At 42.6% G+C, this 25,081-nt stretch overlaps 1 protein-coding gene across 5 annotated transcripts in view; it reads left to right on the top strand.

The window, feature by feature from the left end:
- The window catches only part of septin9a (septin 9a), a 68,640-nt gene extending 63,318 nt beyond the window's left edge, over positions 1 to 5,322 (top strand). For all 5 annotated transcript variants that reach the window (XM_076752894.1, XM_076752896.1, XM_076752895.1 and 2 more), the window contains 5 exons: positions 1,168 to 1,285; positions 2,079 to 2,174; positions 2,373 to 2,469; positions 3,436 to 3,487; positions 3,885 to 5,322. In XM_076752894.1, the coding sequence (XP_076609009.1) occupies positions 1,168 to 1,285; positions 2,079 to 2,174; positions 2,373 to 2,469; positions 3,436 to 3,487; positions 3,885 to 4,026 (505 nt within the window). In that variant the 3' untranslated portion in view covers positions 4,027 to 5,322. The remainder of the gene's footprint in view (positions 1 to 1,167; positions 1,286 to 2,078; positions 2,175 to 2,372; positions 2,470 to 3,435; positions 3,488 to 3,884) is intronic.
- Positions 5,323 to 25,081: the final 19,759 nt, after the last annotated feature.

Consider the following 25,081-nt stretch of genomic DNA (forward strand, 5'->3'; position numbering starts at 1 on the left):
GAACTGATTTTTATTTTCAGCGTAAATTAATGTGAAACACCTCTCCACCTCTTCTTACCTCTGATATTAAACAGCCATTTCCGCTCACCGTGATGCAGCATATCCCAGAACACATACACACACCCACGCTGGAAAGACAAGATGCTCTTGCCAGGCCCTTAGGCAACCCAGTGTCCCTTGTTTCTCCTCCTGGATGCCTTAACAGACATACGCATCTGGCTCTGATCGAACTGCTTACACTGCCACACTGTGTTGATTCAGCCTCTCGCTGTTCGGGGTCCACCAGCCGAAGAAATTAGGGGCCAGGGTGCACACACACACCATCAAGTGATAGATTCTCCGCGCATTTTACAGCTTTTGCATTTGTGTAACTCTAGTGGAGTGCAGCGGCCAGTCTTGGGAAAATGTTGAGCAGCTGTGGATTGTCGGGCTTGCTTGAGCACACACACAAAGACACACAGTTGACCATAGAGCACCATTAAAGTGCTGCGCTTTTGTGTCATGGCCTGTCTTTACTCAGGCAGGGGGCTGGTGTGAAATGGCCCCCTGTCTCTGTGCCCCATCCAGCAACGTTTCATGTTGATCCAACACTGCAGATGTCACATGGGCTGGCCAGCAGCTGCTCAGGGTTTGCCTAAGAAAGTCTAATGGGAGAGAGGCAGGAAGGATGAGAGAGACTTAGAGTCTGTGCGGGTGTCTGGGAGCATGCAATCAATTTTGCACTTTTGTCTTTTTCACTGTGCTCTTGCATGAGTGCACAAGACTCCTTGTTGACAACGGCCAGTCTTTGTCGTGTGTTGTTGTGAAGCGTTGTTGGCCAGTCCAGAATCCACTGCTGTAACCACATGCAGATGCTCTTGTCAAACTGCGGGAAAGACCTGACCTCTTCAAAACCGCCACAAATCCTTTCAACCCCATCAAGCAGCTGTTCACACACAGTGTATAGTATGAGTATGACATGGCTGCAAAAGTTGGAACTGTAAATGCTGTATGTTAGTGGGTTCAGTTGTTCCTCCATCTGGGAGAGTTGTGAGGAACATCTGCCCTCTGGTGGAAGAGTTTTGTGGGACACATCATCTAATTCAGTTTCACATTCATGTTTGTACATCAGATGTCTGCTTCCCCTCTGTCTCTCTCGTTCGCTTATGCCATCTCTTTCCTTCTCAGTCTGCGGCCTCTTGATGTAGAATTCATGAGACGTCTCAGTAAGGTGGTCAACATTGTCCCAGTCATTGCCAAGGCAGATACACTCACCCTGGAAGAGAGGGACTTCTTCAAAAAGAAGGTAACATCTTTATGGCTCCATTATCTTTTTTGGTTGTTTTTTTAAACAGGTTTCTCTAATCTTTCATCTCAGTTTTCTCTTTTTTCTCCCATTCAATTTGCTAAATTAACATCAGAAACATCCTCTTTTTGTCGCCCTCTTCATGCTTCCTTTTTTCTTGTTTGTGGTACAGTGAACGGAGATTGGATAAGTGCCTGTGGTTTTCTTAGGTGGCTCATTCTCTGCTGCTGTTGCTCTCTAGATAGTCAGAAATGGTGGTGCTTTCCAGCAAGAGCTCAAGAGTATCTCTGTATTTCTGTCCCACTCTTCACCCTTTACTTTGTACACTTCCTCTACACAGTTAATTAAGGCTGCAGCCGTTCATTTGTATGTTTTTATTGGCAGTGTCTTCAAGGATTTCAGGATTTCCCTTCCTCTCGTTAGCAATGAGGAGGTTAAACTCCCCCTGGTTTTAAGTGTGCATGCTTTGTCTTTGTATATGTACATGACAGGTGCACAGGTTTATGCATAGCCATCCATCTTGTGAGGTTTTCTGTTTTGTTTGTACACAGAGAGCAATTAACGACTAAGCCGAAACTTTTGGAGTAGATTAGAAGGCAGATTAGCCTTAATACCACTTTAATCCGTACACTGTGCAGATTTCGGTGCATTTGTTTGATGTCTCTTAAGACTGCATCAAGCATGTCTGCCTAATTACTCCTGCAATTAAAAGCCTTAGCTTGTATCCTTTCACAACTGTGGCAGGCTAAAAGTTTGTTTTGTTTCTCTTCATGTTTGAACACGCTCTCACTAGATCAGGGAAGAGCTGCGAGCCAACGGGATTGACGTGTACCCGCAAAAAGAATTTGACGAGGATGCCGAGGACAGAATGATCAACGAGAAGATCAGGGTGAGGGGATCATTTCAAAGCAGATATGACACTAACAGATATATCTGGCAGGAGCTGTGACTCTCTTATCCTTATTTATGCTCAGACATGCCTTTCCACAGAGCGCTGTCATCCATACTCCATTCAGAGTCCTTTGTAATGTACTTAACTGGACTAATTTCTGACTCCATTGTCTGTTGACCCTCAACCTGTGAGCAGGAGATGATTCCATTTGCTGTGGTGGGCAGTGACCAGGAGTACCAGGTCAATGGCAGGAGGCTGCTGGGGAGGAAAACCAAGTGGGGAACCATTGAAGGTACAACTCTCTTTCCCCTTCTTTCCCATTGTAGTCCCTCTTCTTATTCCATCTCTGTGTTCTATTTAAATTTGTCATGAGAGACCCTTTCAGGACAAAATCAGTATGAACGTAACTGACCTAGAAATGACAAAAGGGAGATGGGTGAAGACCTCACTGGCTTGGTCAGTCAATAAAACAATGCTGCATTCAGATTTCAGACTGGAGTCGTGTGCCATGCAGCTGGCTCAGGCCTCCAGCAGTCATAGTCTGTCTGATGAGGCCTGATTTGTTTACTTGGCTCCCCCACCCCTCACATCCCCTTTTGCATCACAAAGGACACACTATGGATGCTGACATAGGGAATACGATACACTCAAGAGGGGAAGACTTTATGGGTGTAGTTGTGTTTGTTCCAATGTATAAAACCTGGTGGACAACGTAATACATTTATAACTGTTTGTGTGGTTTGTTCTTCTGTTGTTGTCCTTCAGCTTTATCAGTTGTATCAGTACAGTGTTGTGCTTTGTTAACATCCATTCTTACTACAGGCCTTGTCTTTCAATATTTAATTATGTTATCCACTCCAGACAGGAGGCACCACCCCTCTATCAAATGTCTCATTAAGGAAGTTTCATTTCCTGCAGAGTGTGCTGTGCAGACACACACACACACACACGTCTGACAGAAATTCTTATCTCTTCAGAAGGATTCTATGTCGATGAAGTTAGCAACAGAGATCTGCATTTGTTGAGGGTATTTGGGTGTTGAGACATCATTTGATATCCGTGTGTGTACAGGAATATCAGACTGAGGTCACTGACTCCACCTAGTGGGTTGTTTAGGAAACTCCATAGCAGCAAAATGGCTCACAGCTGTCCTACTGTCTGTCTTTTGGTCCTTTTTTCACCAGTCATACAGACCGTCTTCTGTTTTAGCTCACTTTCAAATATTCCTGATAACTTATAATGTTCCTCTCTCCTTTAGTTGAGAACATAGCCCACTGTGAGTTTGCCTATTTACGGGATCTCCTCATCAGGTGAGGGAATTTTGTCTCCTTATCAGTACACTTCCTTGTCTTAAATGCTTTCGTGCAGCCTTGTGTCGCTGTGTTAATTTGTGTTTGAAGATAACCTCCAAACATGTTTCATGATGTATAAAAATGCTCTGCTTTGAATGTTAATTTGCATATGATACGGTTATTCCACAGAAAAAAAATCATTTAATTACCTTGTTTAGAATTCTTAAAAATGACACCTATTCATTCAGTACCATGAAAGAATATTAAATAATATTTGATATTTTAATTTCAAACGTGTTTACACTCGTAGACTTTGAGATCTCTCAGACAAACGTCTTCCCTTCAGTAGAAAGTGAAGGTTTGTCCATCCCCTCTACTGCTTTCTTATGGGTGTGTATGTGCGTTTGTCTTTTAGGACCCATATGCAGAACATCAAGGACATCACCAGCAGCATCCACTATGAAATGTATCGCGTGAGGCGCCTCAATGAGAATAACACAGTGGTGGCTCATGCCAACGGTATCCCAGAACATCATCTTGCTGCCCATGAGATGTAGATGCCACCTGCCCCACTGCAGTTGACCTCAGCAGGGTGTAATTCATTTGCTATGAGACTTTGACCTTCATTGACAGTCTTCCCACCGCTCCAGCCCTCCACTCCATCCATCTCCTTCACACAGGTGGGATAGAAACTTAAAAGCTTGCCAGAGGGACTTTATTTTCAGTGACTTTCGGCGGCTGAATGGACTGTTCACGTCAATTTATTGCCTCATTAACAAACACTATCCTCTCACGATCGCTGACAAAGAGAGTGAAGAGAAGTTTGATTCTGTGTAATGTGCTGCAGCTTGATTTTTTTTTTTTTTTTTTTTTTACCTGCTTCCAGATCTCACTGATAACTTCTATGGTTTTACTTGTGGTGCCAAACATTAAGCATCTGCCAAACAGAACGGACTGACACTTAATATCTGCCAGTGTCAGAACTGCCTTGATTATTAACATGTTAATCTCGTCCACTTTTACTTTTTTCAAGTTTGATGTCGTTTTTAGCAGTGCTTAGAAGAATTCATGCCATAACAGAAGCACAGTTTCCTGTCTCTATGCACACAGCTGTATCAACCTATGTGGGAAGTGATGATATTCATTATTGCACTTGATCTCTACATAGTCTGTCATTGACAAACATGTTGGAAGGGTGCTGGGCAGCACTTTGCTAACATGTGACACAAACACACACACAGTCATAGCGCACTGTCTGTGTGATGCAGCCTCATTCAATCCTCTGCTCATATTCGAACAAAAAAAGGTTATCAAATAGCACATCATATGTTTGAGTTTATCTTTTTTTTTGTCACAAGCTGTGTTTTGCTTTAACTGTTAAATGTTCGTGTCAGATGTCAGATCCTTGACGTCTTTTTAAATTTCCAGTAATAAATGTCATTGTTTATTAATAGAAATATCTTAAGAGTGATTTAAGATGAATAAGTATTTATGCACGATATAAAATGTGAAAGTTTGTCATCAGTTGTGGTCCACTTATTCAGATTATTCACATGCAGACACATACTTTTTCTGCTTTTGGGCCCATCATAGTGCCTTATTTATTGGAGAACGTTTGCTAGCATGTTTGCTGAAACTGGAAAGAGAAGGTTTGTTGAGCTACATTTAGGCATTTTTCAATCCTTTCCCCATATTTATCTGGAAAAGAAATCTATTCTCCCATTGACCATCCCATGTTTACTTCTATCTTCCATAATATGCCAAGGATCTTTATCTGTTTGAACCATATATAATTCCCTAAGCTGTCACTGTCATGCTCTGTCCTGTATATTCTTCTGTGTTCTGATGCATTTTTTGTACTTGTATTATTGATAATAACAAATTTTCCTTTATCTTATTTTAAAGAAATAAAGATTAAAGTTGTAAATATATACTTTCTCAGATTTTTTAAACTTTTTTTTATTGAACATTTTCCTTTTAACTACAGTTTTTTTCCCCCCATCAATACATTGTACAGACCCAGCCTGCAGACAAGCATAAGATGAGCAACCAGACTGTGTGAATTCATCAGCTAATATCCTGTGAATGTGCAGATTGCGGAAAACCACCCTTAAAATGATTTTCTACAGCACTGGATCCCCACACCATTTAATCACAGGTGTAATTCATACACTGGAGCTCTTTAATTGCCATGCCATTAAGCTTTTCCGTGATTAGCCTCTGAAATCAATGGCCGCCTGTTTGGTCAGTGCATGGCTGATTAGCACTAATTAACTTGAATGTATAAGTGAGTGTTTTCTTCTTTAGTAAGAGGAGATGGGAGAAGACGGGTCCTGAGCTCCAGACAAGGCCTCAGATCAGTGTGAGGATGGGCAGACATCAGCGTCCTGAGGTACTGGAACAGCAGAGCTAACAAACTGGTGTGAAATGAAGTCAGCTACATTTTTAATGGGTTTATTCCATTAAAATGAAAATCAAGGGTGACCTCATAGACATGCAGTTGTCAAGTCTAAAAGAGAGTTGTGTTTCTTAGTTTCTAGTTGACATTTTAGATATGCACATCTTTCTATGAAGAAATAGTTCCCTTTTTCAGTGATTGTTTGCAAGTGTGAAAGTACTGATGCCGGTGGGTTTAGTGTTTGAGAGTAAAAAAAGATTTGATGATTGGTTGATTGATATGTACAAGAACAAGACAAACGCTTCACTGCATTTGAGATTACTCGGAATGAAAACATCCAAAACACAGACTACAGCATGAGGATATTTGCTTTGTTCTTAAGTGTTAAATATTAGTTTTGAGATGCAAAAGAAAGTCATCTTTGTCTCATTAGAAACAAAGAGATAAAGCTAAAAGCTCTTTTCTGTTTGTTTGGGAAAAGAAGGGAGCCAGTTGCTCATCTGACGTCAAACTGACCGTTCCTGCAGTCATGTGACGTGACACTCTGTCAATCACTCAGGCTGTCTGTGGATCAGATGTTTGAATGATCTGAGGCCGTTTTTTTTATTAATTCCCATTTTCCCCATGCAGACCACTTAAAATGGCGACTCGCTACATCGCTCCTCCAAAATGGCGTCTGTCAGCCCCCATCTTCCACAGTATTAAGATGGCACACGGCTGCAGCACCCACGGCCCCTGACCCTCTAGCACACACGTGCCCTCAACTCATAAGTTGAGACCCCCACATTCTCATACTCCTTTTCTCCAAACTCTCTCCATCTCCCCTGGGAGCAGTCGGGGGAGCAGCAGCTGCATCTCTACTCACACTGGCCGCCGCTCGTCCCCTCCCTACATGCCACCCAGCAGTCGTCCTGTTGGCAGCCACCCAGCGCTTCACCGCCTGCCTTAATGACATTGATTAATGAGCTGCATTCTTTCTGGATACTAATGAAGTCGGGCGACTCAGAGAGGGAAAGAACCTGTGTTGGTTGGCACAATGTTTGCCTACGTGGCTGTGTGTCTGTAGAGGTGTATTTGTAATTTAAGTTTTGGCATTATACAGATTGTGGGGATACAGTATGTCTGCTCAAAGGCATAAGTTTTACACACTCACTATATCAACTTGTGCACATGCTCCAGATTACTCCATGCCAGCTGTTTCAATGTTTAACAGCTTTGCCACTCTGCTGCCAGATTGCACTGCAGATCCAAGTATGTTATCTAGTCTCAAACAGCATTGCTGGATAGACAGACACACCACTCTAGGCATTATGGGATGGGTATTGATATATATATATAGACATGCTTAGCGGTCAGACCTGGCACAGTGTGATGGGTATGACCTATCAAAGCAGAGCAAGCCCTTTGGACAGGAAGCAATTTGACAAATACTCATCCTGGTGTGAATGCATGAGTATGCAAGAGGTGATTACAGTAGTGTATCAGTACATTTGGGGAAAGGAAGCGCTTGGAAGTGGATTGCCATATCAAATGCTAACCTAGAAGCTGAGTTTTGTATGTCTTTAACATGTGAACTTCGACAGACAGTCACTAATACGAGTGCATCTGCTCCTCATGTGCTGCATGTTCTCTTGCCACATCCTGCTGCCCAGGTGTTAGTCGACAAATGCACTGCATTACACCTCATCGCCATATCTTGTTATCGAGTCCGCCCAGCTCATCTGCATAGAGCCAACGTGCCACCAATTAACACCTGTTTGTAACATGAGTATAACTATTAAGCATGCTTTAATTATTCAATAATTTATTAATTAGGTAAGTTGATTGCAAAATCTGTGGAGATATTTGTGCCACTGTGGTGCCGTGTATGCGCGTGCATGCACGTAGGTGATCGTGTTGCGCATACATTTGTTTTTTGTGTATGTGCACGTGTGTGACTGTGTGTGTGCATGTCTACCTCGCTTGCTCCCCCATCTCATGGCATGAGTTGTTGTTTGCCCCCATTTGTCTCCTCCTTCCCCCATCTGCTGTTTCTCTTCTCCTTTGTTGGCAGACACCTCACCTTCTCCTCCTCCATCCGTCCCTTCCTCCCGCCTTATTTCTCTCTCTGATGTCAGTTTCCACCCCTGCTCTTGGCTCTGTGCCAGGCACTCAGACATGTAGGGGGGAGGGGCTGCCAACCATATGCAAATGATCCGACTTTATGTAAATCAGCCCTGCTCTTAATTAAAAGTCAGCTGCAAATTCAATTAGCAGACTGAACAGAGAGGGAGGAAGAGGGTTTGCTTGTATCGATGTGATGAGGGTTTGGTAGAAAAAAAAAAAAAATCCTCAAAACATTGTCTGGATGAGGAATCGAAAACAAAGAAATCACAGCTGGGGGGTTTTGGGATGAGAGAGAGTTTAAAAAAGGGTACCTGCGGGGTTCAAAGGGTCACATTACCGTGTGAATAAACTCTTCAAGCGGGCTAAGTGATGCCAGTCACTGGTCATGATATAAGAATGCAGGAGTGTGCTACTCTATATACAACACTGGCATGCTTGTTCACATACACACTGCCAGAAAGCACTTGAGAGAGAAAGATCCAGACAGAGGAAGAGAGAGGTGAGACAGAGAGAGAAGAGCATCGCTGGTAGCTCCTGCCTCTGGCTAATTACTGTGAGTAATTAAACCAGTCGGAGATGTATGTCAGCGATTATGCTGCTGTTATGGAAATGAATGCAAGCGGGCGTGTGAATGTGTGTATATGCGTACTTGTATCTGTGCATGCTTATGCGTAGAATGTATGTATTGTTTAGCCGTCTGAATCTGTAGACTTTGTGAATTTTTGGTTTTCGTTTCTTCTGCTGGCATGTGGGTGGACACTTCAATCCAGAGCACTGAGGTTTCGTGTCATGGTCAGCTCACCGAACTACACAGACAATAATTGTTTTTTTTAACCAAAAGCTGTTTGAGTGGGAAACAGCAAGAGCGAGTGTTTACAGAAGGATAGATGTGCACTACATGGGCAGGTTTCAAGACATCGCATGGCAACACAGCTGCACCATACTGGCCGCTGAATGCCTCAGTGATCTTCAGAAGTGAGGCGGCACCTGAAACACTCTACAGATACAACCCCAAGTTGGGACGCTGTCTAAAACGCAAAAAAGAGATTCTGATAATTTGCTAATCCTGCTTGACATATATGCAATTGATAGCAGCATAAAGACAATATATTTAATGTTTGTCCTCATCAGCTTCATTGATTTTTGTAAATACAAGCTTATTCTGAATTTGATGCAGCAACACGTTTCAAGTTGGGACAGGAGCAACTAAAGACTGGGAAAGTTGTGGAATGCTCCAAAAACACCTGTTTGGAACATTCCACAGGTAAACAGGTTCATTGGTAACAGATGATAGTACCATGATTGGGTATGAAAGGCTCAGCCGTTCACAGGCAAGGATGGAGCGAGGTTCACCACTTTGTGAACACATGATTGTGTAAAGGATGTTACTACATGGGCTCAGGAACACTTTGAAAAACCGTCCCAACTTTTTTGGAATCGGAGTTGTAGATATGTTCAGTTGCAGACTGAGATGAGAGTGAGGTCTCTACTCCTGAGATACTGTGGGAAAATGGTTGAAGGTAGATCGGTGGGTTAGATCTGCTCATGGCACACTGCCAAGACCCAACCAGCAGAGTTGACGGATGGGAGTGAGTTTGGTTGGAACAGAGGAAAAAGATAAAAGGAGGTAGAGGTGAGAAATGAGAGAGATTGACAGGGATTCAGCAGGATCGACACGCAGAGAAGAGATGGGGGTGGACACCGAGTTTGTGCGTCTTATTGGAGAGTTTCCTTTCTGTTAACAGAGGAAGATAAAGTCCCTGTGGTGAAGTGAGAAACTCAATACTTCCCACTGTGTCAATGGATAGTTCCTGCACTGTCTTGTCCTCGAGAGAACTCCCAATCGATTTGCTGCTCAAGTCTTGCTGTGTTTTTCACAATGTCTGGTTTCACAGTGAATCATGTTTTATTTTCGTCCTCACTATGCAGGACGTGTACTTTTTTAGTCCAGGTGAAAGCCAATTTTAAACTGATACTCCACCTGACATACTTTCTGGAGGATTAAAACAGACCCCCTCCTGACTTTAAATGTGTCAAAGGTTTATAATTTGCTTAATAAGGTGCGGAAGGAGTCAGCTTAGAGTCACATTGGTTTAAACTGAACTCAGTAGTGAGGAATTTTTACAGCACACAAAAAAGTTTTATGCCCTCATGAAAGAATACATAAGACAAAGAAAGGGGGCAAGTCTTAGCATTGAAGGCTTTAGCATTCTCTAACAAAGCCATGCCAGGATTATGACTGGACCACTGTAATAAAAATGAATTGATCTGATTGAGATAGCTTAATTATTTTGTGTTGGGTTTGTTTGCTAGAGGCGCTTGCTGAAAAGAAAGTTTGGAAATGTATAAGACTAAATGCAGCAAAGACAGGTCCAGTTTGCCTGTGGTGAGCTCATCTGTAGTTTATGTGTGTGGGTGTGTTTGTGTATATCATCTACATGCAGGACTTACCGCACACCAAAAGATCCAATCAGTGTGTATGTGCCTGGGGAAAATCTTAAATGTGCACCCGTAGAAAGGACACGCTTGCCAGATTGGTGTTTGACTTTCCTGCTCAAGTCTCCTGACAGCCTGCAAATTTCATCAGAGATAGGGCGAATAAAGCCAGCCAGCTCTCCGGAAAAGAGGGTTTTAAAGCCAGCTTGATGTATGCAGCCAGGTGAGACTGCGGGTGAATAGCAATGGAGGTTAAGGATAGAAATGATGCAAGCCAGAGCAGCAAATGCAAAGGCTGTTGACAAATGGAGTACGGAGAAAGAATGAGTTCTGTATGTACATGTAGCGAAGATGGAAGCTGTTACTGGACAAGGGAGGTAGAAAGCAGGTTGGAGAGGAGATTCACGTACTAAGAAATTAATTTTCCCCATGGTTGCACATCAGTTTCAGTGGTGATACAGAGGAGGGAGGTGAGGATGCTTGAATGGACACACATACATATACATACACACACACTTACACAACCACACTAAAAAAAAAGCCCATCCTCCACTCAGGTGCTGATAATTGGAAAAAGTAGATCAGCATGAAAAAGAAGAATGCATGAAAGTAAAGTGTGACAGGAAGCTTGATGGCAAAGTAGACTGAAAAGTCTGTTTAGAGTGAGTAAGTAGATACAGCAGGAACGAGAAGCAAACAGACACGCAGGATGAAACTGAGAGCAGAGAAGCCCCCTCATTTAATGTCCAACTGTTGACCTCAAAACTGACAACAACCCAGGTGCTGCCCCGGAGTTTAAACGTCAAGCCTTGGTTGATTGTCTGTCCATCTTTTTGTCACCCAGGTTATGAGACTGCCATCAGGAGTCTGCAGAGACACTGAGAACAAACACATCACAAACAGCACAGCACAGGTAGGTTCCTGTGTGTACGGGTTTCCTTTTATTTCCCCACTGATTGTCGGTCGCAAAGCCTCCAGTACCCACTTAATTAAACAAATCTCACAGCAGTAAGTCAATTGGGATACTAAAGGAGAAATTCCTTAAGCCCAAACCTTAAAGCCAGTTTCACCTCCTTGGCCCCTATTATGTCAAAGATGCCATAAAATTAACTGAAAAAGTAAGCTACTTTATTGCCATGTGTATATCTGTCCTTGGGGCTTTTGCTTCCCCTCCATCAAGTCGTATGAAAGGTTTGATATAGTGAGGGTTCAATATTGTGCAAATGCAGACCATCCACTTCGCACACACACATACATACACACACACACACACTCCCCCTGTGGCTGCAGCAGTCAGTCAGATATGAACCAATAAAGCCGCTCTCTCTAAGCCTGCAGTGAGAGGCAGAAGGAGAACATGCTCTTTATTAGGGGAGAAATGTTGGCACAAAGTCCCTCAGTAAATTCACTCTGCGCTGCTCTACTGATCCTCCGCCTTCACTTCGTCTCCACGGCACCTCTGTCTCCACTTTGTTCCTGCCGCTGTATTTGCTGTGATATATTCAATATTGTTAGGTCTGGTGCATGTTTTTTTTTTTTTTTTGTCTTAGTTTCCACATGCAGCTGTGAGGTTTCCACCCACTGTACTGCTGACAACAAAGGCATTCCTGTGCTGGCTGCATTCCTCAGTGAGGGGTGGATGGAGAGCCTGCCATTGATCGATGACTGTCATATCACTGAGGATATATTTAGATATGCGATGTGTCAGAGTTTGCATGTGTGTCTGCATATGTGACAGAAACACCACGAGCAGCATGTTATCCTTCATAATTAGAGGTCCTGTGGCCACACCATGTAGTGACTCCCTGAATTACCATTTCTGTTTACAATGTCAACTGTGGCATATTTACCTCTCAGCATTCAGAGTCATGTTTGAAACACAGGGTCCTGGATTTCACACAGCGGTAGAAAAAAGCAGGCTTCTCATTTCCAGCCGGCGACCATTAATTTTGCCAGCTCAAATAACAACTCCTGCTAGTTAGCCAGCTAATTAAGCTAACGTTAGCTCCATGACTTGGTAGAAAGCCCCGTGTCTGGATGACTTTTTAATGCTTCAAGCTGACTCGTTTTTAATCATGAACCCGGCAAAAGGTGTAAATATTTGTTGTTACGTATGTGATATAATGTTCAAAGGCTGAGGGTAAAGATACATGTCCCTGGCAAAACGTTAGCCTCATGACCAATTGATGAGGCCAGTGCATGAAGAAGACACGGACATAGATGAACAGCTTGTTCTTGTTTTGTAGTCCGGCATAAAGCTACTTAGCTCCAGTTACATTATATGGATAATGGGCACTACTCTATACATATGATGTAAGACTTGTGTTTCATTCTAACATAACCCTGTTTAGCTGCTTAGCTTAGCAAGACAGAGGTAATATTTATGCTTTATTGTTGGTATTTCCAAACAGTGTGTTTCACTTTTAAAGCTACAACATGACTCATGCACGTATCATGGATATTATTGGTTACCTGTCATCATGTGCAGTTTCCCTACTGTGTCTTATTAGATCTGCATCTGCCTCTAAAATGGACATCTCAATGATTGTGAATTGTGCACACAGCTGCAGTATTGGACTGAAATGGATAACCCTCCCATATTGATGTCATTGTACAGTACCTATATTGTTTTTTGCTGAATGTTATGACATACTATAGTCACTCATTGTCGGTTAGAATCTGAGAAGTATACATAGAAAGATACACACAGACACAGGAAAGATAAGAGTCCCAAAAACATGCAGCAGTGTTCACAAAACATGCAAAAGGATGTTTTTTCACTGACAAATACGAGACATTCCTCATTCGTCTCTCCATGGGAGTTATGAGCCAGGTTGTGTGCTGCTACAGCGCAAGGATAAGAAATGCTGTTGACATACTGAGACAAGACATTTGATCACCACTGAGATCTTCTGTTCTTTGAGGCCTTGTCTCTCTCTCCATCTGATGGGGAGTGAAAGAGGAGGACGTAAGTGTAATCAGATGCTGATTAAATAGAATGTTCTTCGCAGTGTGTAAAGCATAAGGATGTGTGTTTATCAGTTTTCTAACAGTTTAAGGGTTAATTTGCCATTTCACTAATTTAATTTGCTTGATTTGACTGGTGTGTCCCTTAGTGTTCTGTCATTGTTATTGTGTTACTTGTCTCCTCCGGGATGTTCAAGGTGTCCTTCTCTATAAAACTACCTCTTTTATTGGACCGTGATTGTCTTAGTGGTATTGCCAAAAAGTCTGTTGTACATGTGCTTGCGTGTGTGTGTGTGTGTGTGTGTGTGTGTGTGTGTGTGTGTGTGTGTGTGTGCATGCGCCACATTGGCAGCCTATCCATTAACCTGTTACTAATCTACACACTGCAGAAACAAGTGGATTAAAGCCTGCCAGCCTCAGCAGCCAATAGCCTTTGACAGATGGTATCCTTCACTCTAACACAAACACATGCAAAGGCACACATATACACACATTCACACCAACACACAAGTAGTCTAGTTTTGTGGCGCAATAATATCACGGAGTATACACCCACATGAATTTAGATTATTTTATTATTAGTGGAAGTTGGGGTGAAGGGGGATTTTGCAGCCATGCTAATGACATAAAAGAAAAGGAGAAGGGGAAACACTGTCCCTGTAATCCCCATAAAACTCCAAATGGGACTTCTTTATTAAGGAAGTGTGTGGTTTTATAATTTTGACTATTTACAGCCCTCCTGCTCAGGCTCCTTTCATTACAGGGGAGCCCTGGATGGTTTCATTCATTAGGTAACACACCTGGGTTCAAAGAAACACAAGAGGAGGCCACATTATGTTTTAAAGATTGTTGGAATTGATGCAGAGATACTGTGATACAAAGAAAGAAAGCAAATGGGCTTAGTGTCCCTTATTCAGTGGATGGAAATCTACATCCTTTTCCCAGTGGCTAAAAGCATGCTGCCTAGTTAGCTAGATATTTTTCTGAGAAGACAGCACCCACATTATGATATGCTTTGCAAAATGGTCACCTATAATGTTAAGTATGCATGATTTGTAATTAATTAAAGGTAAAATATGCAAAATAATACCTTCATGGTTTTTAGTACCTGTGTCATTTCATGGCAGCTCTGATGCACACACAGCTATTGGGCTCGTGCCATTTTCACAGCCGTGTAGTTCAGCATCTGTCCAACAGGACCACATGAAAGAAGACAGGCTTTGAGAGCTTTGAAGGATGCAAATCTCTGTAAAGTCAGAGAGGGGTTTGCAGTGCACTAATGTCTTGCTGTGGGTTTATCCAGGATTTGGGAATCTTGTAAAGAATGAAAGAGGATTTTCTGGCTGAGATTGAGAGAATCCGAGCGGGGGAGAGAAAAGTTGTACGTACCTGTCCTTTCTCGTCTTATTCTTTATTCACCTTTCTCTTCTTCTTTCCTCTCTTCTCTAGATCTCTGCCTCTTGCACCACAGAGTAAAGATCATACACACAAGCAAGCACACTTAAAAATAGTTAAATAAAATAAAGGAGTGCACACTGGTAAGCTAAAAAAAAAAATAAATCATGATTTTAATCTCTTTTTATCCAGTCCGCTCTCTCATCTGAACAATACACTAAATAAATGTAGAAGTCCTTAATATGCTATACGTGTGTGTGTGTGTGTGTGTGTGTGTGTGTGTGTGTGAGTGAGTGAGTGCGTGCGTGCGTGCGTGCGTGCGTGCGTGCGTGCGTGCGTGTGTGTGTGTGTGTGTCGGGAATGGTCAACCCAAAAAGACGCAGTATGACTAAATGGGAGCTGGTGGTTGCACCTAAGCCATGCTGTGTGGGGAGCAGACTGAGGCCTGAGGGAGGTGTTTATCCTGTTGTGGAGCTGACAGAATAGTGGCTTTCTTTTCAGATTTAATGGCCATGTTGGACCCTGCCGCAGGGATACAGGCATATAAACCCTAATACACCAAATTAATACGGGCACACAGGCTCAGAGGACCACACTTAATGGAGACAGAGTGATATAAGTGCAGAAAAAAACAACAGTCAGCCCTGTAAAGGAATAGTTCAAAAATATGTGACAAAAACAATGGATGTGTTAAAATGACCATTTGCTGTTTTACTAAAGGTTATGGGCCTGTCTATTGTATTGAGCTGTTGCCAGGCAACCAGCTGAGATTCCATGAAGGTTACATAACCCGTAAACAAAAACTGTAAAACAGCAAATTGTCATGTTTTTTTTTTTTGTGTATGTTTGTTTGTTTTTTGTGTGATTCAACTAGCAGCTGGATGTAGCTTTCATATTTAAGAGGCAGATGCAAGGCTGTCCTCGTCTTCATCAATACTGATGTCTGATCCCTTTTAGCACAGCAGCAGAGATTTTAGTTGTGCTATCTTGCTCTCGTGAAAACCGTCAGACAATCACATGATTAAAACTTTGGAGCCAAATGCTGTAAATGCCCTCAGTTGTTACTTATTGTCGTGCTTATCATGGCTGTGACCCAGTTTTTAGTGGGTGTAACACTACCTGCAGGCAAAATTGTGAAGATCCAGTGGATTGACGTGGTTGTGCTGGCTGGGCGTTGTGGTGAAGCTAATCTTGAACTTCTGTGGTGTATTAGTAACACATCTGTCACATGTAATAGACGACAGTTTCAACCACCACAGCCCAGCAGCAGCAACTCTTTCGACCACTGGCTCAACACACTTTCTGTTCCTCTGGATCAGGATAACGCAAAAAGAACGGTGAGAGAAAGAGTTCAGAAAAAAATCTCATTGTGACTTTCAGGGGGCTTTGTAAGTAGCAAGACATCAGCGATGAGCTGGAAATAAATTTCATTTTAAGATGCTGTATTACAATAATGATTTATTTTTGTTCCACTAAGCAGTATAGTTAACTCTATAGTTAACTAACTATTGTGTTCACTGCTCCCAAAAGGTGTTTCATAATGCTGCAATGTAAGGCAGCAATAGTAATTGCTATAGATGCAAAAGTTCCCCACAGTTTATCCCTTAAGCTGTTGTGTAAAAGAAGTTACTGTACAATACCACCCTGATAATCAGAGGCACTAAATAGGACTGGAGACACTATGGAACAGCACGAATGGTGTGTACTGTACAGTGCAGGCAGCATTAAATGACCTCTACCCTCTGCCTCCGCTGAGACACGGGTCCGCTTCTTGGAAAATGCCAGGGCACAAGACAAGGTGAATATTGCCAAGATGCAAGCACACAGACACACAAACACACGCGCAATGAACGCACGTACAGACACACACCTCCGCACCAAGGTGTAACTCAAATTCTCTGGCTTAATTAAGAGCAGCCCACTTTGGAGCTGCCATCTCGTTTAGCTAATTAGTCATGAATATGAAATGCCAGGAGTTTAATTAGCTTGCCATTGTCAGAGGGGGAGAGAGAGAAATCACAGACTAATTTTCTCTCCTCGCTTGGTCACACTTTATATTATAAAGGCCTAGTAGGAATGTGATTTGATTCCTTTGTAACAATCAGCAAGTTGTAGGCGAGTACATGCACGTTTATTTTTCACTCTCTTACTGTATGTTGAACGAGGACTGTCTGCATATTTTAAATCAGTGTTAATATGTAGTTTCATTTAACATTCATCATTCAGAGTAATTGTGTTTTTAAATAGTGTATTTCATGCATTTGATGAATTTTGCCGAAAACTTGTATATTAGCTTTTTACATCATATTTTATAAATATGCGCCTACAATAAGTGCTAGAAGAAGAAGTATTAGAAGCACTTAAGAAAATATATGTGAGGAGTAAGTATGGATGGCATCATTACGTATAGCCAACAACACAAAAAATGGGAAATTATTACTGGTAAAGTAACTAAAATGTAAAGATACAACTTAATTGAAGTAAATATGAATCTGAAATGTGTCTTTTTTAAAATTGTGTCATCATTTGCACAATAAAAAAAAATCTAAAGACAATTAAACCACAAAAACATGGACGAACGTTCATTCCCACTTCCCAAATGACTAGAATAACAAACCCTGCTCTTCTTTGTGAAATCGTGCTGTCATTGTCCCTCTATTTCGCCTTGTTTTCACTGTAAACCATCAAATAATCAGGGCGCTTTTAAATCAAGCTCTGCCGGGGAGGGGGATGTTTGGAGCAAAGGCACTGAGTGGGTCTGGAAGGTTTAGCAGACAGGTAGATGGGTCTGGGGTCTATTCTGCGGTTGGTAATTAGATTGATTAAGGCTGAGCTGGTGCTGGAGACACAACGACAGGGAGTGGGAAATGGAGATGGATGAGCCTGCAGGGCTGCAGCTACGAGATAGGAATGGTGAATAGAGCTCATCTCGGCAAGCCGACTGGCTGCCTGTTTGTCTGCTGTGGAGAGAAGAATAGACCATTCGACTATAATCCCCCTCCATTCCCAGTCTGTGCCTGCACTCAGCCGGGCACAGATTCATTCCCACCAAGATGTCACCAGACTGCGCTTGTGAGTTTCTCCTTTTTGACTGGTGGATGAACTTTTATTTTGTGTTTGCTTTGGGTTTCTGTGCTCCATCAATGCTGTGTGAGCGTGTGTGTTTTTCGTTCTCGCTCTCTTGATTGCAGAGGCAAGCTGCACTTCAGCATCCTTACAAGCGCACGCACACACTCGCACACACTGCTGTGACTGTGTGCTGAGGAGCACAGGTGTGCTCGCTGTGTGTCTATCACTCCCCGTGGAGTTAATGTTTGATCAGGGAGAGAATGAGAGAGAGTGAGAGATGAAGTATAACTCACCGTGATTACTTTCTGTCTACAGGCAGAGCTGTGACCAAACCACAGCTTCCTCAGTCAATATCAGGTTTCAGAGCTACGACTGCTAGGTGTTTTCCAGACATTTCAGAGCTCGCTGGGGAAATTGACATCCCACACAATGGCATTTCACCCAACTAACACAATCAACCATCAAACATTTGCTACCTGTCAGACATTGTATTTAATGTGGGTTTCCAAGGAAACTGCTCTATTTAGCATGCAGTCTCTGTCGTCATGCCAAACAAAATGGCAATTAACTCACTGCCCACCCAGGCCTCTGTACATTAGGGGTTAGGCAGAGCACAGAGGATCATGGCAGGACTGATTGGAGGCTGAGTGGTGCAGCATACGCTCTGTAAATAGGTTTTGTTGATGGAGGCAGATACAAGGGGTGGGGAGGGGACTCATGGGCAAGTCCTTACACCCGACAGAAGCAAGAAATGACCTCTGGAAGTACATTATCCAAGTCAATAATGTCCTCTGTTCTTTGTATTTCTGAGGCATCGACATGATTCTTGACAAGACTAAGCTAGCCATGCTAGCACCTCTGTGAGGCTGTAATGAAGCACAGTCGCGCTTTGAGATAAATGCTAACATCAACATGCTCACACTGTCAATGCTAACATGCTGTTTAATTCAGGTAATTAAGGTCATGTTGACGTGATCGGAATCTTAGTTTACTGTTTTAGCATACATTTGCTAGTTAGCATTAAACCCAAAGTACAGCTGAGGGTGATGGTAATGTCATTGCTGGGAGTTGGTCAAATAGAATTGTCAATAGGATTCATCCTCTGGGGACCATGACATTGTGCACAAAATGTCATGGCAATCCATTTCATAGTTGCTGATTTATTTCAGTCTGTTGGACCTACAGACCAATGTTGCCATCCCAGAGCCGAGCTGCAGGCATGGCCAAAAATGTTGTTATTGTAAAATAAAAGCAATGCCCATGTGTAAATATTGGGCCGCAAAGTACACAATATACAGCGGTAAAAAGCTGCTCCTCCAGCTACCATCCATGCCCACAAAACCTTTAGCGTTTTTTTTAACTTAACCCACTAGCAAGTAGAGAGAATACACATGATGAGAATATGGATACAGAGGATCTTTGTGGGATTCAGGATATAATAAGGTAAAGTGAGAGGAATTAGTGTAGATGGAATGAGCATGTGCTGCCTTGAGTACAGGCGGCATGTTTTCCTCCAGCCTCTCTAAAAGAAGAGGCGTGATATCAATCTAAACCGCTCTTAGGAACTCTTATTCAATCACCTGAGAGAGAGCTGATTTAATAGAAAAGACCTTCCATTCATCACCACAATGAAGAGCTGTGCAGTGCTGAAAATTAACACAAGCACAATGTGTGTGCATGTCTGTCTGTGCGTGTGTGTGTGTGTGGGTGGGTGTGTACTTGCAAATATTGTCTAATGGGAATGATGACCCAAACACTCTCTCCTTCTCCCTTCCCCTCTGTCATCCTTGCACACACACACACACACACACACACACACACACACACACACACACACACGCACGCACGCTAACCTCTGTTGCAATGAAATTAAAATTGTAATGGTTATTGATCTGTGGTTTATAAATAACACCCTTGTTCATCATCCTCTTCACGCCCTCCCCTACTTTTTCACTCTGTATTAATAAAAGCACTCCCTGCAACTGCACATACACCATCAGCAATCCCCCGAGCTGCAAAGTCTGCATGTACATTTTATTTCTTTGCTAAAAAGCTACAACCAGATTTCACTCTTTATAGTAATCAGACAGTGTAATCAAAACTAATTTGGCAGTTAACAGCTAACAGCAAAACCCAGGGCAGCTGTAAAGACGACAGGGCTTCCTCTATTTTCTCCAGGGATTAAAATAATGCAGAATGTTGTGAACTGTACTGAGCGTACACCCAAATGTTTATCTACCACAGTCCATCCTTTTCTACTCCCACCAGTATCACCATGATTATAGAGCAGGTACATTTTAGGAATTAACTATTTTTGGAAGCGCTCAAAGGTTGGCTGGCAGCCATTTTGGTTATTGATCAGCTGTTATGAAGGTCATAATGTCCGGGGTCTTGTCTGGGCTGCTCTGTCTGAGGCACTGACCTCTGACCTCTCCAGGGATTCCCAGGGGAGTCTGGCATTGACGAGGTGAAAAGTGTCTTGTATTGATTTATGTACACCTAGTGTCTCTTTTAAAAACATAGTTTGACATTCTGAAAAATATATGAATTCACTTTCTTACTTAGAATAAATGACACAATTGATATGGCTCTGATATCTGTCCATTAAATATAAGGCTACAACCGGCACCTTGGCAATACTAACTTAGTTTAGCACAAACTTTGGAAAACAGTGTATGGCTCTGTCCAACATTAAAATTCACCTACCAATTCTTGTAAAGCTCAATAATGACCACTTTACATGGTATTCTTACAAAAACTGAAGTGTAAAAACAAGACTGTGTTCAGTCTTTATGCTAAGCTAACTGGCTGCAGGCTGTAGCCTTACTGTGTGTTCATGCAGCAAAGGAAGGGAATTTTTGCGCCATTGCGTCAGCAACAAACCAGTGTGTGCCTGTGTGTTTACGTTCAGCTCAGCGTGTGACTGAACTCACCTGAAACTCCACTTCTTTCTTTCATTTCATTTTCTCTCTCCATCTCCCTCTCTGCTATGTACGTTAATGAAGCAGATGAAAGTGATTTTTTTTTTTTTTTTTTGTTGCTCAAGTTGAAACATCAACTCTCACAGACTTGTCTTCAATCATTCCTGCCTCCCCAACTACTTCTCACGTCTTTCCATTGACTCAACCCTCAGTCATATTTGTCTGACAGAATATCAAACATCTCATCTAACTCTCCACCAGAAAGGGAATGATTGTATTTCCCAAAATTATAAAACCATTCTGTTAAACATGATTTTAATATCTTCTTGAAAGTGATTGAAGAGAATTGTGTGTTTGAGTGTTTTGACACTTGGACACTTGTTTTATTTTAGCAGCAGCCCAAGTGTACAGTTTGGATACACAGCATATTCATTTCTCTGACACATTTAAACTCTTCTCTCTGCTTGTCTCTCTCTCTCACACACACACCTTTATTTGTCCTCGCCACTACAGGCGGGGATGTGATAAGAGACCATCTGAGTAGGAGATGAAAGACACATCAACGTAGCCTACTGTTGCAAACTCGTGCTCATTGTCAATTCATGCTCCTGCAACTTAAAGGTCATGTCATCAAATAAAGCTCCCTGAAGCAGATAACAGTGAAATGAGTAAAGGCTGAAGAACAAAGGGCGGACTCGTCTCCCATCGCCCCCCCTCTCTTTCTTCTCCTCTGTCTCCTCCACTCTTTATCTGTTAATGAAGCACAATCCTCTCAAGAGCACAAGCACTGGGATTTGTCAAGTTATCACAGGCTTCGTTCATCTGCCCGGCTCAACACTCTGCTACTCTTTAATATTAGAGCTTCTGTGTCTCAGTCTGTCTGCCCATCTGTCTAAATTTGAAGTTTTTTCCACGTTCGTTCGTATGTTTTTCTCTCCTGTCTTTTAGTTCTCATCCTGCTGTTTGACTCTTCCTCTCATCCTTCTTTTTGACCGTCTTTCTATCCCTCTCGCTGAGGATCAGAGTGGATGGCCGGGAGCCCACCATTAGGTCAAATTTCATTCTCTGTTTTCAAGCATCAGAGTACTGTGCACATTGTCCCCCCTCAGAATCTGTTTATTGCAAAACTATCCCCAGAATAAAAACTCTGTATAGGACTCCACATACAAATGATGCATAATATTTGCTGCTAATAGTATTTACTACGGCCTGGGAGATGTCTAATCACAGAAATGTGATTTTCATGGCCTGATTTCCATAAATATAAAATACTCTGCCGTTGCACCTCACACACCTCATGAATTTGATTGAAGCTGGAACAGTGTAATTTCCAACACATATTAAAAGATGCAAAATTGCGTAATTGTGTTGCCTCTGTAACAATAGTTTTGGCCCACGATGACAATATTATGAGCATCACAATCCACCTCAGGTCTCCCCTCACCCACTGCAATACAGTATGCTAATGATGCTACGCTAACAGCCACAATAAAAGTAATGATGATTACTGAGGCGGTGGGGGTAGTAACAATAACAAACCCTGTGATGTATAGTGAATTATAAACATCCTCCCCAGTGTAATTTCATAGTTAATTCATGCTTTCATTCAGGTTTAGGAAAATTGGCTTTCTGTGCTCAGTGCATGAAAAGCGTGTGTGTGTGTGTGTGTGTGTGTGTGTGTGTGTGTGTGTGTGTGTGTGTGTGTGTGTGTGTGTGTGTGTGTAAATAAGCCTAATGTATATTGAGATTTTACCAGATTTTTTATATTGCTGCATGCATGACTTCATCTGTTGTTTGCTTATCCAGTTTATAGCTGACAGTCAAATATTATATGAGCATTAACATTTACTGTGAGTGGAAGCAAATACAGAATATGAAATGACTGGAATTTGTATTTGTATTTGTGGCCCGACACCAGAAAGATGGCATTGTAGATGTTGTTGCTGGTCAATGTGTGACTCACCTGTGGGTGGCAGTGTATCTCACTGAGCACGTGTCTATGCATATCTGTACCATACCTGTGTGCCTATATTTGACACTTTGGGAGTGTAAATGCATCTGTGCAATAATGCATTCATGCACAATGAGTGTGTGCATGAACGATGATAGCATATGCTATGCTACTGCTTCTCTCTGGTTGGAGCCTCAGCATCTGTCTGATCATTTATGCAGCACAGTGACTGTTTTGTCATGTTGAATGTGAGTGTCCCAAGAGGCAAGCGCACATGTCAGCCACCAAGGACCGTCCAGTTGACTGATTTGTGTTGGGACCCACACACATCATCACCTCACACACTGCGCTGCTGACACACAGACAGACGTGTGTGTACATGCACACACATCTTGCCTGAGGGTCTGTCACAGTTCCCCAGAGAGGCTGCTGGGTTTGGTTTTATTGCCTGCATTGATCGTGGCTCGGGCCAAGTAGAGAGATCAATATGTGGATTATAGGGGGGAGTTAAATCCTCGGTACTGCCTCAGAAAGCCCCCACTTCTCTGACACCTCTCACACTCACACTGAGCACCTGATCACCACTGTGCAACACAGAGACAAGAAGGACGTATTAATTCCCTGGCTATGTATATCTGTGTCAAAGGCAGGGGACAGAGATAGAGACAGACACGAGCTGTGTCCAGGTTGCATTTAAATACAGGTGGACACGTCAGCATCTACTCAGCCTCTCCTCTCCCTGCCAGACGCCCACGCGGATACCCCACACTCCATGCCTATATCTACACATCTACAGTAATTGACATTTTCCATTTGGCAGGTTCTGCATCTCCTTCCTGTTATTTCTATGGCAACCAGCGGTGGGGGCCTTAGCTGAGTGAGTTAGCTGCACCCCATGGGCCAAGTCGTCTAGCTGGCTGCCTGCTCCTAAAAGCTAACAAGGGAGCACAGGGGATTGTCTTACTGGCCTAAATAGTCAGACCCTCTAATAATACCTAAAAATGCACATTTTAACAATAGCTGTCACGCCTGCTCTACTGCCTAACTGGGGTTAACGGAAGTATTTCTTTTTCATTTACCCTTCAGTAAAAGTGCTAATCTATCCGATATCTTTAGTGGTATAAGCTTATTGCAAGGAATTACCTGTGCTGAGTGAATAATCAATTTGCTCATATTCATGGATCCTCAAGGTGATAATGATTTTTCTCCTTCTCTGTGCTGTGCATGCGATAATGCCACAGAGCATGCCCTGAAGATCTGAAATTTTCTTTCCGGGTGATATGAAAGTGAATATAGTAATAGCACAATGTCTCAGGTATTTGTCTTCAGAAAGATGAAGACAGACTTTCTTTTGTGTGTAAATTTCAATACCAACCTGCCTTTTCTCCTCTATCTTCTCACATTTTGCTTGTTCTTCCCCCAGATTCTCCTACATACATGATACTCATTACTGTCTCTCTCTCATTGCATCTGTCCCCTCATTCTCTCTCTTTACCTCCCTCTCTTCATCCCTCTCTTGCTGTCTCCGCCTCTCTCTTTCTCCCTCTTTCCCACTTTTGTTGAAAAGAGTGAAAACAGGGTGAGAGTTTAGAGGGTCTGTCCCAGCAGCTCCGGCTGTAGTGCAGCAATTAGGAGCTTGAGAGCTTGTCAAGATAACAATGGAATGAATACACACATACACAAAGCACACACACACTCTCTCCATGCCCTCAGACTCCCAGTGAAGACATTAAAGGCATTTGTATATGAGAGAGAGGAAGATAGGGGAGGAAGGGGTGAGGCCTTGGTGAGTGGATGCATTAACAGGAAAACACTTGAGATGGAAAAATAAGCTTTTGTAGGTTGCAGAGGGCGGGGGATGATGGAAGATAGCACTTGCTACTTCTCTCATACATGCAAGGCTTGTCATGTTGTGGCCTTTTGTGGCGTAATGGCAGCATTTGTCAGTGTGGATTTCACTCTTCTGCCATTCTCACAGCAGCATACCATCGACAGACACCCCTCTCTCTCTCTCTCTCTCTCTCTCTCTCTCTCTCTCTCTCTCTCTCTCTCTCTCTCTGTTTATTCTGCCTGTGATGAGCAGCAAAAAACAAGCTGTTATGTTGTTAATCAATGTAAGCACAATGCACGGCACTTTACATGTAAAGGGCCATGGCAGAAATACTTACAAATATAGACGTGTGACTGCACTGCTTTGTGCACACAGACTGTCATCACTAAATCTCATATGCTGTGCTTTTCTGTACTGAACACACAGATACACAAGCACTAGCATGCTCACCACTGCCTGTGCAGACAGATATCATCGTTGTCATAAATGCAGCTAATAATGAAAATATTTTGCTTTTTCCCTGTAACTCTCAGGTACT

Source organism: Chaetodon auriga, chromosome 16 (assembly GCF_051107435.1).
Source record: "Chaetodon auriga isolate fChaAug3 chromosome 16, fChaAug3.hap1, whole genome shotgun sequence".
NCBI classification, from domain to species: Eukaryota; Metazoa; Chordata; class Actinopteri; order Chaetodontiformes; family Chaetodontidae; genus Chaetodon; species Chaetodon auriga.